The sequence below is a fragment of the Phoxinus phoxinus genome (genome assembly GCF_949152265.1).
Source record: "Phoxinus phoxinus genome assembly, chromosome: 19".
NCBI lineage: Eukaryota > Metazoa > Chordata > Actinopteri > Cypriniformes > Leuciscidae > Phoxinus > Phoxinus phoxinus.
Window position 1 is genome coordinate 18,662,403 of NC_136894.1, and position 17,307 is coordinate 18,679,709.

General features: G+C 35.4%; 1 protein-coding gene across 2 annotated transcripts; it reads right to left on the reverse strand.

The window, feature by feature from the left end:
* Window positions 1-10,501: 10,501 nt before the first annotated feature.
* On the reverse strand, window positions 10,502-16,959 carry LOC306987218 (H-2 class I histocompatibility antigen, Q10 alpha chain-like). Of its 2 annotated transcripts, XM_079591305.1 has the most exons (12): window positions 16,799-16,953; window positions 15,142-15,414; window positions 14,727-15,014; window positions 14,364-14,648; window positions 13,596-13,724; window positions 13,122-13,170; window positions 12,979-13,031; window positions 12,750-12,779; window positions 12,576-12,638; window positions 12,338-12,388; window positions 12,020-12,087; window positions 10,502-11,351 (listed from the first exon to the last, which is right to left on the reverse strand). In XM_079591305.1, the coding sequence occupies exons 1-12, from the start codon at window positions 16,860-16,862 to the stop codon at window positions 11,292-11,294; spliced, it is 1,413 nt and encodes a 470-aa protein (XP_079447431.1). In that variant the 5' UTR covers window positions 16,863-16,953; the 3' UTR covers window positions 10,502-11,291. The 2 variants fall into 2 exon arrangements, with proteins under 2 accessions (XP_079447431.1, XP_079447432.1); XM_079591306.1 differs by lacking the exon at window positions 12,979-13,031 and having other exon boundaries at window positions 13,123-13,170; window positions 16,799-16,959.
* Window positions 16,960-17,307: the final 348 nt, after the last annotated feature.

A 17,307-nucleotide genomic window follows, 5' to 3' on the forward strand; every position in this document is an offset into this window, starting at 1 on the left:
ATCATCTTTGAATGAAAAGAGAGGTTTAGAGTCAGTCAATTTTTGTTTATGTAAATTTAGCTATTTGGAAACACAAATTAAATATGTAATATTGCCAATCCAAAGAAAACATATTTAAAACAGAAAGAAAAGTCACTTACAAAATAAGATTGTGATGAATGATTAAAATTTCTGTGTGGGTAGTATTGCAAAAACAAGTGAATGACTCTTCCTCAGAAGAGTGACAAAAACAGCAATTTACTTCAATGTCTGACACCGGCTTATATTTATAAGAAATGGTTTGGTCGGATAACATTTGTGAATTCATTTAAATGTTATTTATTTTACTTTATTAGCATGCAGATTGCCTACTTAAATACAAAGACATAGCCTACTTTTTAGAGTAAATGATCTATTATTCCAGTGTGAAAAGTTGTGTTTGCATATTAGGGACCATGCCAATAGCATTTGCTTTTGAAAATTAGAAAGTTTGACAGGGATCTTTGTAACATTGTAGTTACAAAGTAGGAGAAAATTCTAGAATGATCTCTATAAACGCATGAATCATGCAGATTCACTGCGATCGCACCCCAGCGGCGATCCATTAAACAAGTGTCTATAGGTTTTACCTAATTTCTGATCAGTTTTATACATTTGTTCATGTTCTATTTAGACATTAGTGTAATTTAAATGAACAATAGTGGTTATAGTCTCTTAATGGCTTGTTAGCTAAGCAATCCATGAAAACAATTTTAAACAAGCCCTTAAAATTTATTAAAGAACACATATTACACATTTGATCTGTAATCTTATCAGATTAATTGATTGATTGATTGATTAAAATTGCATTTTAGAGATTTTACTTTTCTGTTGCAGTTCCACTGTTCTTTTTTTTTTCAGTCTATAGTTCTGACCAGCAGGGGTCCCCAGCGTGTGGCGTTTCGAACGATTCGAAACAGTGAATCATTTTGCGAAGCAGTTGGTTCAATTGATTCGAAGCTTTACGTTTCTCCCATCACTAAATGGCGGATGATTTTTAACCAATAAGAAAATCTAGAACGATAATTTCACCCGTATCTGGGCAGATGTAGAGAAGCAACGTTACTAAATCAACAACACAATCCTTACAGGTGATCCGCATAGATTGGTTTATTACCTTTAAAAATACAACAATGTGACAGACAAATAAATGTTCAATAAGTAGCCTAATTACATTTATTAATGATTTTTACAATAAGCAGCATTCCAGCCTTTTTAGGCAAATAAACTGACAAGTTCACTGCTTGTCTGTTACATTTAGCAACTCGCAGCATGGGCAAAAATATATTTAGAACATTCTATTGCAGAAAAGTTTGACATATTAAATTTGTTTGTGGTTTGTTTATGGGTTTAAGTTTTTTTAATACATGGCTAACAATTCAGAAACAGTTACTGTAATAAAACAACTGAACAACAACTGAAACTGTTTAATAAGCTAGAATAAATGGATCATCCATTTATTCTTACATCTGATCCATTTGATACCATGAAGAACGATTGTAATAGTCTTCACATTGTATTATGTGAAAAACAATATAAAATATTGAGTAGAAAGGAATAAACTAATGTAAAAAAAAAAACTACATTAAAATATTTGTATAATAATATTATTGATAAATAATATTTAAGATAGCAATATTAACATTGTCCCTTTAAAATGTAATTAAACAAACATTTTACACCTTATTTCCACCTATACCTTTACAGGGAAAAACAGGAAGTAATGATTCAATGTTGCAAACAAAGTTCACTTCTGCTGTAAAGGTGTCATTGTTCAGCTGAGGTCAGTTTATCAGTACTTTTCAAAAGTGTAAATGTATTTTAAAAATGCAATTAAAAATGTATTTATTATTAACCAATTAATTAAGATACAAATATCAGTATAAAAAAAGAATAATATTCTAAGTGTTTTACAATTGGTTTCATGTCTCTAGGTCAAAACGATCATTGAGTTTAATAGATTTATAAGGAGTATTGAGTCTGTATAAAAGTGTACTCAAGCCTTGTTGTCAGGAGATATCAGACTCAAGAGAGAGATGGATGAACAACAACACAATGCTTTATTGATCATTGTCCAAAGCAGGCGAGTAAACAACAATGGGCAGTGCAAGTATAATGCTTCAGTTCCCTTTCAGTCGGTCACGTTCGACGTAGTCGATCGTGTCGACTGGTTGGGACTTCTCCGTTCCCTCCTTCAGGGAACGTGTAACGGTCACCAGCTGGAGTGCCCTTGAGAGCCACCTGAGGGCACTCCACATCAAGACTATTATCATTCACTCACAGACTACATCTCCCATCATTCTCTGCCCGGACTCATCATCACTTGTCACTGATCACATTCACCTGTACCTCATTCACTGATTGCATTTCACCTGTGTCTCATCCTGTTAGTCTGTCTATTTATACCTTGTTCTTTCATTCACTCACCGCGAAGTCTTGTCTAGTGTTTCACTGCAATTCCGAGCGTTTTCCCTGGTTTCTTGTCATTTGGTTTTTGGATATCATTCTCTGGTCCCTGGATTACTCTCTTGCCTCTGGTCCCTGGATTACTCTCTTGCCTCTGGTCCCTGCCTGTTTTGTTTGTTTGTTTGTTTCTTTGTTTGACTGCCTGTCTGTGTATGATCCTTGCCTGTACATTGGATTACGCCTCTGGATTGCCCCGTACAATAAAGCTGCGTTTGGATCTAAAACCTCGTCTCGGAGCAGTTCGTAACAGAACGAGGGTTACACAAGTAGACGTACACAACTCAGACGTTGTTAGGATTGCAGGTAAAGATAGAGGTGATGACTTCAAATAGTATATCCTCACACACACCCTTTGGTTGCTGTTAGAGTGAATGAATTTGCCTTACAGTGATTGTGGGAACTCTGTAGGTAGAAAACCGACGAGGGAACTGGGTGACAGGATCTTGGAGAAATCTTAGAGGGTAAATAACTCCGGTCATAAGACAGGTACGGTAAGTAATCCATAGTCCAAGTCATTGACCAGACAAATGACTGAGGCTGAGGTGTGTGCTTAAATACTGTGGTGAGGAGCGTGCTGATCAGGTGCAGATGATGAGCTGGAGGAATGCTGGAAATTGTAGTGTGTGAATGGAGTGTATGAGAGACAGCAGACAGGGGAACTGTGACACTTGTGCTGTATAAAGAATTACAAAAAACAGTTTTACTGGTGGTTTGAGGCCTCCTTCTAAGCCAAACGATCATTGAGTTTAATAGATTTATAAGGATTATTGAATAATTGTAATATATTATAATTATATAATGAATAATATTAATTATAATATTCTGAGTGTTTTAGGGGTGAATACCCCGTCAGAGATTAATCCTATAGTCCTGGACTAAAATGGCCTTTTAAAACAGATTAAAAGAAATCTGCTTTCTTTGTCATGGTTTTAAATAGTCCTACTCTTAGTCTTGTCCAGAGTTTAAAGTGCCCCTATTATGCTATTTGAAAGGTTCCTATAAAGTCTCCTACAACAGGTTTACATGCATCAAAGTTCCAAAAACACTTTAATTTTCTCATAATATACATTGCACATCACCACATTTTTCAATGATTCTCAAATGACTCTTTCTAAATCCCTCCTTTCCGTGAGCCTGCTCTGCTCTGATTGGCCAGATTGGCCAGTCTGTTGTGATTGGTCTAACCGCTTACAGCGCTTGTCGGAAGCTAAACGGCCATTGCGATAACTGAACTTCAGCAGCTCCGGAGGCTTCCTCAGTCCTAAGCGATTGTACACACTGTAAAGACAGTAACGATGGCGTCGATTTTACCATATCAATATGAACGCGAGTCCGATGATGAAACATTGGAAGAACTAGTTATTCAACCCGAACCTCCATCGCAAGGACGACTTGAGCAGGACGTTTCTCAATCATACTCATTTTGAGGGACATTATGAGATGTTGCAACTGTAATTCCTCACCGTCAGCATTAACAAGACTATGTCCATCAACAAACCGTTGTGTATATTTACAAATTATTGCGGTGCACATGTAGCCTGACTACGTCAGACTTCCTACTTCCGCTAATTTCATTTCGCTCCTGTAGTCAGTCTGAGATAGCAGCCTATCTTTCAGTTTTCCAACGGCCTTCGGACGGCCGGGCCAATCAACGAACAGAGGGCGGGCTGAGAGCCGTGACGTAGACGCTAAGCGCCGAGTTTTACATTGTAGGTTAGAGAAATCCAAAACGAGACACGGGATGCAATTCGCTCTGTTATGGAGAACCAGTGCCGCCGCTCCCACCACGCGCTGTGGGTAGGTAACCAAGAGCTGAGGAGGCACCAAAAAAATAGCGTTCCGGGAATCTCCCGCATATTGATAGCGGCTCACTGATGCCCGCGAATTAGTTAAAATCTCCGGAATCTAGAGCGAGCGCGCCCGCGAGACAGAGACTGTGCTCCAAACCGCGTAGCGCGTGCACGGCAGAGAGGGAGAGAGAGCAAGAGAGGTGTGTGTGCCTCATGAAGCTTCTCGGGGTAGAGGGCATCATAAAGGAATTATGCTTAGGGCACCGAAATGGCTAGCAGCGGCACTGGCTGTGTTTAAAAGATCTAATCCTAAATTTGAGAGTTGGCTACAAATATTTTCTTGTTTCACTCTGTCAAAAATAAGTTTAGAGGCTGTGATTGTACCGTGGATGCGTAGATTAACGACGCATAATCTGCAAAAGTCGTTTACAGCCATGTTCACTCCGGTATTTCGCTCTGGTATTACCAGGCTAGTGCACATGTGGGAACTGCATCATAAATAAATAAATAAACCTTGCTCCACCCTTTATCATTACTCAAAGTAGTAAGAGCGACAAACAATCTGCATTAATTGACACAGTTTTAGGTAATAGTGGCCCACAGCTGCTTAGCAGAACTATTTCAGTAAGACAGTAATAACATGAGTTAGCCGGAAACTTACACAATATAAGACACAAAATTACGTATTTTGAACACCCGGTAGAAAATATATACTGTACATCAATAACACGTTGTGATTCTGAGGGGCAAGTTGGTCCAAATGAACTGGGTACTGTCGGAGCAAGCGTTTTGCAAATCCCGCATTGAACTTTGAGATATAAGCAGTCATCAGTCAAATCCCACGTTGAAGGGCGGGTCAAGCTGTTTGCGGGCGGTCAACGTACAACATGGGCATTATGCTTATCTAGTGTATTATTCTTGTGATGTAGAACAGTAACTCAGTGGGATTCGAATACAAAAGACTCATTAAGGCGGTTCAGAGTCGACTCTTTCTTTTGGGAGACTCTTTCTTTCTTTTTATTAAGACACTAAATACTATTCTCTGAACTAAGTTCTCACCAGCCTAAACCAAATTTTTCAAATAAATCACTCTTTCTGCAAAACCTTAAACAAGTTTAGGCAGTTAGACAATATTTGCAATCTTATGCACTTTTTGCAAAACTCTAAACACATAAATAAACACTCACTAAAACACATTTCGCACTGTTTTTTTCACACCTGTGTTTAGTGTTTTGTGTCGCAAAACACAACACAGTGGCAAAAGTTCAACACAACTTAAACACAGTTGTCATCGTTTACACACGATTCAAAATTGTTCACACTTGTTTCTATGTGATCAAACCAACTGTACAAAATATAAGTCTGTCCAGAATGCTGTAAGGAATTATAGTCTGCTCTGATCCAACTTCCACTCCAATATGTTCATTTAAATATGCTCCTTCCCTAAAAATAGATTATTTATCATAGAGACAATTCCTTCCAATCTCAGTAATATGTAAATAGTATCACCGCAGTGATATATCACTTATAGCGTGGGAGCGTCAGAGGGCAATCAAGAACCATCCTGGATTTCAAACAATCTTATCACCTTAACATTTGGCTGTTCTTATTTGAAAGAGATATCGAAGATGTGGGAACAGAAGGCTATCACTTTCATTGTTATCCTCAATTTACATTTAAGACAGAACTTAATTTACATTACGAGTGGTAAACTGTAACAGGATAAAAGGCTTAAGATTTAGATTTTCTGGGTTCATTCTGAAGCCGGTGAACCCAAGGTGCTTTTTATACCTTGCCAATGCTATGCTGTAATAAACTTCATTTTTGAGATCTTCGACGTATCCATAATTTTTTCTTACAGTGCACAGGTGCACTGAATGTTGATACCAACTGTAGATGGAATCAGTCTGAGAGGGAGAAGAGTAAGATTATTTATAAGAGGTCGTGGATGAGGAGGAAGTGGTTCAGAACGAGAAAGAGCCAGGTTTAAAGAGTGTTGTCAAGGCTGGATCTGTCAGACTAGAGGGTTTTTCTCTACGCCTGGCAAGTGTCGAGACCTATTCTTAACACTTAGGAGCCTTTATGAATCACACTTATTCTTAAGTCTAGGAATAAGAGTAAAAAAAAAATGTCATTCTTAGAATTTTGACTGACTTTAAGACTAAAACTTTATTCTGAGTGGCTTTATACATACAGCCCCTTGTTTTTAATTGAGGGATAGACCACTGCTTGTTTAAGAGAGGGTGGAAAGACACCATTCATTAAATAACTATTCACAATAGATAGCATAATAGATTGGCCCATGATTTCAAACAGGGCCCGTATGTATAAAGCCACTCAGAGTAAAATTTTAGTCTCAAGTTTGACAAAATTCTAAGAATTACATAATTTTACTCTTATTCCTAAACTTAAGAATAAGTGTGATTCATAAAGGTTCCTAAGTGTTAAGACTTGGTCTCAGCTCCTAAATTATTTAAGAGAGCTGGAGAGGTCTCCTAAACTAGTTAGGAGTAACAAGATGGCAGCAGAGAGGACGCGGCCATGCACTTTTCAATGAAAATATGATGTATTGTAGTTAAATGAGTTGATCAAACGATAACAAAGTTTAATCATCAAGATATTCTTTTTGTAACTTACCTTTAAGAAATGAAATAGCAATGAAATGAAAGTAATAATTTTTGGCAACTGGAAAAATGCAGCAGTGAACCTGTAATGACTTGAGTCCTTCAGTCCACAGTTAGCAGGCTCTTGAATAGCACTATTGTGACACTGACCACACCAAATATACAAAAGTGGCCAAAAGTGATGTGCGAAGGTTTTTTTTAAATGACCCTACAAGTTTGCTTAAACCATCAAATTATGAGGAAAATATTTTTATATTTATATTTTGTTAAGAAGAACAAAACACTAAACTTAGTGAAGGTATTTATCTTACAAAATGATTTCAAGTTACCTTTATTTCTACAGTGCTTTTTACAATACAGATTGTTTCAAAGCTTTACATAGATTACAGGAAAATAATGCAACAAAGTTAGTCTTGGCTGTACAGCAACTAGTGTCATTGTCCTGCTTAAGTTCAGTGTTGATTCATTTCTACCAGAAAGACTCGGATGACGTGACAAAGTATACATTTATTAACAGCCCATCAAGCAAGTATTGTGTTATAAGGTTCTTTGGCGTAGGCCCCGTCTGTAGCTCGCAATCCGAGGGTAACGGAATCTGCATTTCCTGCCTGAAGACGAAGGCAGGCGCGCAGCCGACCCCCCGGAGGTATGAACTATCTATCTATTTAATTTACCTATACAGCCACTCTGGTCCAGTTCAGTTCAATTCTCATATAATGGTGTCAATGCAGGCATATCAATATTATTGTTGAATATTAAGTGACAAAAAAGGGCAAACTACAGCTACAGGTTTTAGAAAAACTAAAAAGCTCACAGGAGAAAAAAAATCATACATTGTCTGCAATATAATCATTTATTAATATTTCATTGTCCTCTCGTTTATTCACGTGTTCATAATTTCTTTGTTTGACAGCCTGGCTAACAATTATGTCTGTACAATTTGGAATGTTTCATTGTGTTATCACAAATAAACAATTGACTCCAGGCACAACTACACAATACGCTTACAAAAATATTTAACACATTTTTAATACTATTTGAATAAAAGGTGAATCTGACAATTTTCCTTCAGTACTAATTTGTGATAATTTTGCACAATGCAAAGCAAAATTTTTTTTTTTAAAATTAAAGTTTCAGTGTCTTAATTAAATTATTTTATTATAATTACATTACATAATTGGTGTCATGCTGTTGTGTCACTATTGGCTGATTCAGAGGTTGAGGGCGGCCATTTTGGGTTCACATCATTGTAGTCCTTAGTTCACAGCACTTAAGTCCCACTTTAATAATCAGTCTTATACTTTACTGAAAGTTGCTTTTAGCTGCTTTATAAAAGTCTCCTACTCTTAGAAAAGTCCTACTCTTTACTAAGTATTTTTTTATACTTAAGTCAAAGCTTGAGACTATTCTTAAGAGCATTTCTTAGAAGTTTTATACATACGGGCCCAGATCTTTTAAAAACAAGATCAAACCCATCAAATACACAAGAACTTGGAGTGAGAGCTGCTTGAACAATATTAGTAGAAGGCACAATATCTTCTCTAATCAGTTCAATCTTTCTTATAACAAAGTTCAAGAAATCCTCACAGGTATTTGATATAGTAGTACCTATTGGTTTTATTTGCTTTTGTGAAAATGTTTACAAAAAGTCAATGTGTATGCCTATCAGATTCCTCAGTTTTTTAAAGTAAATGAGACCAAAATCCCTTTAGGACAAGTTTATAGGTTAGCAGAAACAACAGAAACAAACATTGTTCACGAGTGGCTGTACCATTGTTTCCATGAAACCCTAAATGAAACAGTAGACAGCAGGGGCCCTCATTTATAAAACATGAGTACGCACAGATTTGATCTTAGAGTGTGTGTACGCTAAAATACACGCCAAAATTCATATTTATAAAAACGGTATTTGACGTGGAAAAGTGCTTTCCGCCACGTCAGGGTTGTACGCACTTTTCCTTGTGGCAGAGTCAAGAGTACTGCAGGTATTTAGAAATCTAAGCAGCAGTAATAGTAATAATAATAATAATGATAATAGTTATTATTATTATTATTATCAGGGATGTGCATTTCAGTTGATTTTCCTGACAGAAAAATCTATTCTAATTAGAGTATCTACATGTTTGTGACAAATTATTATTAGCTTATTATTATTAGATGTTTTATATGTGCAAATATCAGAACATGAAAAAAAAAACTGTACGACAAGTGTAGGTTACGCTGAGATAGGTTTGTTTTTGTGATGCACTCAAGTTAAAGGAACCCGAGACGGCCGAAAGCGCATCCTGATTGTTAGTTGTTGTTTGTATTTTTACTATCGCTAGGATACATTTCTCAATACTTAGGTCACTTTTTCCAAACTCTTCACACAGTGATCACAACAGTAGTCTATGTGAGCTAAACTGTGGATCATTTATCATTGCTTTGCTACTAAATGTATTCAATGATGACATCTTTCAATTTACATTAATTGTTTTGTAACAGACACAAACACCACCACAACTTTGTGTACTTTACAGGCCAATTTGCATGTTTACATAAGTTTTACAGTTTTTAAAAGATTAAGTTCAAAACCTAACAAAATACAAAGCTGAAAAAGACAGCAGTATGCTACATTTATACAGTAATACCATATTGAAATATATTCTGAATCTAAAAAATCAAATACTATCAAAACAATTAGATGCTGAACCCCTACACAAGGGGTTCTTTAAATTTTATTATCATCCATTCAAAAGTGGAAAACTTAGGAATAATTTTGTATAATGTAAACATGGACCATGCTGCACATGTTTATGCAATGCAACATATTATTATAAGCATGCAATAGAGAGTGTCATTCTTGTTTTGTAAAGAAAAAGAAAACATTGTATAATGCTACCTGATGTTAGTGTTTTTAGGTCTGTGTTTTATGATCGACAAAGTGTGTTTGTTGGGTGAAACCTTTGCTAGTGTTATGGAAAAAATAGTTGATTTGAGACATGTAGGCCTATGAAGTGTTTTGGTAGTTTTAGTGCATTTTGAATGTGAAATGAACTGCTGTGAAGCTGAAAGTTGGTTAGGAGAACTGTGAAGAGATTTGAAAAAGTTATCTATTGAGAAATGTGTCCTAGTAGTTGTAAAAACCTTTAAAGCACAATATTTTGTTTTTTATTGTGAGTAGGCGATACACAAATAAAAGTAGGATAAACCCTTTACAGTTTAAAAAAAAATTATTCTCAATGCAATTTTGACTGATATGATAGCATACTTTAACCATGCAGCAACCTTTTCAAAGCTTGAAATACATAAATACAAAATTACTTTTTCCCCAATTATGCTAATCCCACATTATTATAATTAGTATTATCAGAAGTAGTAGGCTTAATAATAGGCTAATCAAATGAAAGGCTACTTACTTAAAATAAAACATATAGCCCTAAACATGGTTTTCCAAAACCCTGTTAGCTTACCCGGCATTAAAGTTGGACTTTAAGCTACTTTAAGACTGGTGCTATTTTATATGCTAATGATATTAATTAGGGGGTAATTAATATAATTAATATAATATTCATTATATTAAAATTATCTGAAACATTTCAGCTGCACACAATTTCAAGATCATTTGCGATTTCACATCTGGAAGAGAGCCGTACAAGTTTTTTTTGTGTGTACGTTAATTTGTTCGAAATTACACGTACGCACATTTGAGAAATTGTCTTAGTTAAAATGTAGGACAGTTTATACACAACATTTTATATATGAGGCTCCAGATTTATAGACAGAATGTACAAACATGTAAAAAAAGAAAGAAAAAAAGTCTAGTCTAATTAGTCTAATTTAAGAATAAATTGATCCCACATAAATAACAGACAGACATATACTGTACCACTGATTAAGTTAAAAATTATTGTTATCAACATTGTATAATTATCTAAAAGTCAGTGTATTAAAACAAAATTAATCAATTAATGTAAAAAATTAACAATACACCACTACATTATCAATATTTCACAAGACATTCAAGAATTTAAAATAATATATCTAATTTCTATTAGTATTCAGGATAGTTATTGGGATTTATTTCTCAGGTATGCTTAGGATTATTTTCATTGGTATTAAAAAAAATAAAAAAAAAATGTCTACCCTGGCCCTTTGGAAGTAGCAATAATAATACGTCTGGAAAGCTCTTTTCATATAAATGTATTTTTCTTTACGTACTTGAGTACTTGGTCTAAAAAATATCAATCTCTTGAGCAAAGTTTTTTTTTTTTAAATCCAAATTATATGAAATAGAATATATAATTCAGTTATTCACCAGCAACCCCCAAAAAATATAATGCTTGTCAGGACTGTCTATGACAAATACCACAAATCTGCCATTACAAATTTTCCATGATGCTCTGCCTTCGTATCAAGGGTTGTTCTGTGGTAGAAGTGATTGTGTTTCTGCCTTGCTCTTGCCACTGGAGTCCTACCAGACATACAGACAGACACGTGTTATCTAATTTATTATTATTAGTTACTAAATATTAATATTTAATATTAGGTGAGTAGTACATCTAAAAATGAAATACCAGATTTGGTACACTTTACTCAGAGCTAGCTACACAACTTTACACCATCACATTTTAAATCAAGGCATTCCCAGTGTTCCCCAATTTAGAGTGCACTTCAGCATATAGGCACCCTTAGCAAATTAGCTACTCACATCCTGGTACTGGCCCTGTAGTCTGCTTTTGTCTTACTCGCTTGTGGTCATGTCCATCTAGGTGTGAATATTCTGCTGTCTGGACTTCGGCTGATGTTCAGCCTTCCCTAATATTCACATGTAACTCATCTTATCTGCACCTCCCACTGGTTCCCTATCTCTGCTAGTTCAAAGCCCAGGCCCCATAACAAGGCTATTGCTATCCTCAATCCCAAATGGTGGAATCAGCTTCCCCTACGCAGACAGCAACAGCAGAATATGTCCCAATCTTCTATTCTGCTGAGCACAACAGTCTGTCTAACACATGAGTAAAGCCTCTCTTGTCAGTAAATGTAAATAAATGTCCTGTGCTACCCTAGCCTATGGAAAAACACAAAACTGTCAAAATGTTCCCTCTGGCAGCACATATATTACAATTAAAATATAGTTACCCCGTTGTTCACCTCCTCCTGAGAGTTAGTAACACTGCTCTCTTTACTTGCACCAGCACTCGCTTCTCCTGTTGAAGAACAGTGACATGTCAACATGTTTCTGCAGTGCTGCTATATGCATGAGATGGCACCAAATTTTTGGGCACCAAAAATTAATAGAAAAGCAGAAAAAGGATCAAAAGCAGCATGTATGGGAAACAGTAAAAAGTGTGCATATAGAGCTCATGAGGCTATGCAGACCCATAGATGATGAGATTCAGGAAGTGTGTATGTGATGAGATATTTGGATATATATATTTGAATAAGGGGCATATTCACCAGAGTCAGTTGAACTGCTTATCTTACTTCCAGTTTGACTGTGTTCCTCACCTGTAACAAACAAGTTAAGCAGCAATACAAGTCACATCAGAGATTTTGAACTGCATCGTAAAATGCACATATTGATTCCAAACATTGTTTAGCCATGTTTACAGCAGACATTTAATAATGAACAAGTTGCAAGTACATTCAATTAACATCACCCTGGTATATGGAATATCTAAAACATAATAATTACCGGAATTATGACCTTGCTCCAGAGATCTGTCACTGCCTGAAATATTACTAGCACTCTCTTTTCCTGTTGAAGAAACAGTGAAATGTCAATGTGTTTCTGCATTGCTATGCATGAGATGACATTAAATAGGGATGCTAAATAGGGATCATATATTTGAATAAGGCGCATATTCACCAGAGTCAGTTGAAACACTTCCAGCTTTATCTTGAGACATGTAACACAGATATTCAAGTTAAGCAGCTGGCAATCAAGTCACATCAGAGAAGTTGAACTGCATCATAAAACTTACACTCTGATTCCACTTTTTTTTGTAATGTTTACAGCAGATATTTAATGAACAAGTTGTAAGTGCATACAGTTAACATCACCCCGATAAATGGAATATCTAAAACATAATAATTACCGAAATTAATACATTCCTCCTGAGATTTAGTGACATTACTAGCACTCTCTTGTCCAGTTGAAGAAACAATGAAATGTCAAAGTGTATTTCAACATCTCCTGATACAGAAGACTGATTACATATTAAGAATGGGATAACTGGTACCTGGCAGAAAACTATTCTCTTCATCCTTCCTGGGTTTCTCTTTTGAAACTAAAGGGCATGAAAGATAAAATCATTTCTTAAAGCACTTGGTTTGCACAAAATGCACAAAAAAGAACAATAGTACAAAAGCACTAATCCATTTGTAGCACTCTGTTGTGGGAAAACTAGAGAGGATTGCAAATAAATATGATAAATACAGTTACAATCTACATGTGTGTGTTCTACAATCTACAAGTGAAATCTAGTCAGCACAAAAAAAACTTAAGAAGTATAGTTTTTAAGGGGAGGTTAGTTGTTTGCAACTTAACCACATTAATATAGATTTCAATAGACTATTTCAAGATTTTGGACAAACTGCCAAAAAAAAAAATTCTCTCTGAAGTACTGTCAGTTCTGACATTTAAAGAGCCTTTATCAGAGAAAAGTATTAAAAAGATTGTGCCCAGAATCTGTATTTAAGTTGTAATACTCACCAAGTCTTTTAGACTTATAAAGGTAAAAGCCGAGCCCTGCAACACAAGCTACAACTGCAACAAGTGCAGCTCCAATTCCAATTCCAATAGCCATGGCAGGGCCTTCATTACAGTCTTTGCATTTTCCATCTGAAAAAAAAAAAAAAACATAATAATAATAATATACTGTCTAAAGTCTAAATGTCTACTACATTTAGAAAATTCAATTCCATTTTTAAGCCTTTAATAAAGAGTAATTCTAAGGGGTCATATAACACTCAACTAATTTTTTTGAGATTTTAACAGGTGTTTGTGTTGCACATTACAGAAGATAATTTTAATTGTAATAGAAAACTTATCTTGGCACTATTTTTGACTTTCGGGTTTAAGATCTTCTTAGTGTCAATGTCATAGTTTGTGATATTTTCTCTCATTATCTCTCAATATAATTATTCATGAGACTGTGTGTACTTATAGACACGTTTATGGATCGCAAGTGTTTGTTTTCACTCTGTAAGAGTTTCTACGTGGCATAATTTCTCTTTTATAGACCCTGAGTCTCCGACACAAACGTGATCCATCCTTTCCGTGAGTGTAACCCTCAGTAAACACTGCAGGTGTCATGATGGTCACAAACACAGAGATGTAACTCTATTTTCACTAAGCTAATCGGTTACTAAAAACTTACAGATCATGCTTTCAAGTTGTTTCAAGTATAGGCACTTCCACCATTGTTTCCTCAGAGGAAAGACCAAGTATTGAATGATTAAATACTTTCACTTGACCTACCCCATGTGACAATAATTGGTTCTGTGAGAGTTTTGTGGGACACAAAACAGTCATACTCTGCTTTTTCATCCTCCTTGATGTACACACTCTTCTTCAACTGAAAGGTTCCATCATGGTTTGGTCTGGTTCCTGAGGATTCGATCTCATTAATAGGCAGGGATGAGCGATATTTCCTTATGGTCAACGTCACATCTTTGGGGTAGAAACCACTGGCCATACAGGTGAGTTTCACCTTAGTTTTGTCACTGGTACACTTTTTCGCAAACACATGAACATCTGGAGGAGCTGCGGACACAGTTTATCAATCAGTTATATCTCTATGACAGCTGCAGATAATCAACAAATACAAATACATTTACTCACAGCCCTTTCTGAGCTCCTCATCTCCATATTCTCTGAATTTGTTGAGCCAGTCCACACACTCTTTCTCCAGGTAGCCCTTGGTGTACTGGTTCAGGATGGGCACATTATCCCATTTCCTCTTGGTTTGAACAGCTGCATCAACTGGGGCAACCCACTGAGACTCCTTATCATCAAAAGACAGGAAGTTATCGCCATCATAACTGTACTCATCAATGCCTTTGGAAAACTTAGTTTCAATTCCCTCTTGATAAATTTCACACCCATGTCTCCACTGAAGAACATGAACATCTGAAAAGGACAGAAAACAAAATATTTTTCAGATGATAATAACAATATAATATAATATTATCATATTATATTGTACTTATATTATATTATACATGTATGCAGGTTAATATGTATCAATGTTCCTCACCTGAATCATTGTGTCTCATACGTTCCATCAGAATTTTGACATTGACATTAAACCACTGTTCTTTGCTCTTTCTTGACTGGGTACCTTTTTCCCAGTAATCCTCCTGCATTTTCTCTTTCATCCAGTGCTGTGTGGGAATCTTTCTCTTTTCCTTGCTATTGTAATAGTCAATCTGTCTGTCATCTAGAAGACCCATAGCTGTGAATTCATAAATGCCAGGCAGTTCGACAGATTTGGACAAGGCTGTGTAAATGTAGTACAGGGAGTGTGTGTCTGCAATGCAAAGGAATTAAAAAAAAATCTATTTAAACAATAGACATTCACTCAGAATATGGTTATATAAATAAAATCAGCCATGAACGTTTGTGATCATAAAGTCTATTATTTTTATAAATATATCATGAAATCGTTATCCCAGCAGGAGGCGACAACTGACAAACTTCATTGATGTACAAACACCATTCTGTTGTTACACAATGGATAATTTGCCTGTGGCTTTATTGGAGGCTGTCAAGTAACTTATTCAAAGTGATTTTTTCTTTAATAATGATGTTCTCAAAACATTAACATAAAAATATAATTTATTCATCATTCATGGAAGTTTTATCTGAAAATTTTTAGTTCCATGTTCATCTACTGTTTTTAAATGTTAGCCTATAGTTTCAAAATGTTCATAGAAAATTCAAAAGTAACGTTCCCATAATGTTTGAAAAATGATAAAATGGAATGTTCATTTTAAAAATGATGGTAAAACATTTTTAAAAAACTGGATGCTTTAAGTATTCAGTGAACATTCAGAAATAATATTTTCATAACTTAATGGGGAACAATTCGGTAACACTTTATTTTACAGTGCTAATGTTACATACAGGAACTTACTGCAGTAATAACATAATTACATGCAACTAACACTAAACAAATCCTAATCCTAACCCTATAACCCCAAGTACATGTTGAATAGTAGCTACAGTACTTTTGCATGAACAAGGACACCTTAAAGGAAAGTGCAACCTAGTCTTCCTCTGTGATATTGTATTTCAAGAACTAACCTAAATTCATTTTGTTAGCCTATTAAAAATCTCTCCAAATTTTTCATAAAGATTTTTAGTGTGACTGGTGAAGAATTCCTCTCTTTTAAAAGTAAATCTCATAATGAACTAGAAAATAGTTTATTTATGTTTCCTATTTTTCTTCCCTTTCAGATGCTGAATCAAAGACGGGTTGTTTTAATTAGTGAAACACGTCATTCTACTAGCCTATAAAATAAATTACGAAATGTATTTTTAATTTTTAAAATATGAAAGTCGCAGGTAAAAAGAAACATTTCACCCTTAATATGGGGCTAGTTAAAAGATCAGTCGAGATGATTTAACTCGTAAACTTTTTTTACGAACTGTACAAACTGTCAAGGAAGCTCAACAGGTTCTGAACCGAAAGTATTTCAATAGACGTGTTTACCTGCGCCATTTTACCGACACACCTATACACCTAAACAGACTTGGACATATGGGCATATTAAAGTTTCGGGCATTTTAGTAGCCTATATTCTGATAATATATAGTAATGAATATGTTGAGAAACTGCAATAAATGACAACGCTTGTTTTACTTATATATTATAAATAATATTATCTTAATCGAAATCACAGCAGACTCACCGCTCCAGGCAGGTACAACAGCACAGAGGAGAACTGCCGAACACAAAACGGTGAAAAGTGTCATTTTCAAGCCTGTTAAAGCTTCACTGCCTTTCTGTGTCTTCCTCAGCTGACGGCTCCAGTTTAACTGATACCAGTCGGACAGGTTAATTGCCTATGTAAATCCAGATCCCCAGCCACACCCTTAGATACCTTTAACCAATACTAAACCAGAGAGATCAGTGTCACTTAAAACTTGGAGCGGAGGTAGTCACGAGTTTCTGCTCGTCTTGTGGTGTTAAGAGTCAAGACGTTTCTTGTTCCTGTTCTGTGAATATCATTTCATATAACATAATCAAAACTAAATAAATTAAATAGGATTAAACGAAATAAGCTTTAGGCTATTTATTGGATTTCCTACAACAATATCTATAGCTTAGGCTATATGTAAACCATTAGGCCTATAAATATCTCTAACAGTCAGTGGACTAATCTGGACAGCTTTTTGATTTGGCATTGACCTTTTTCCA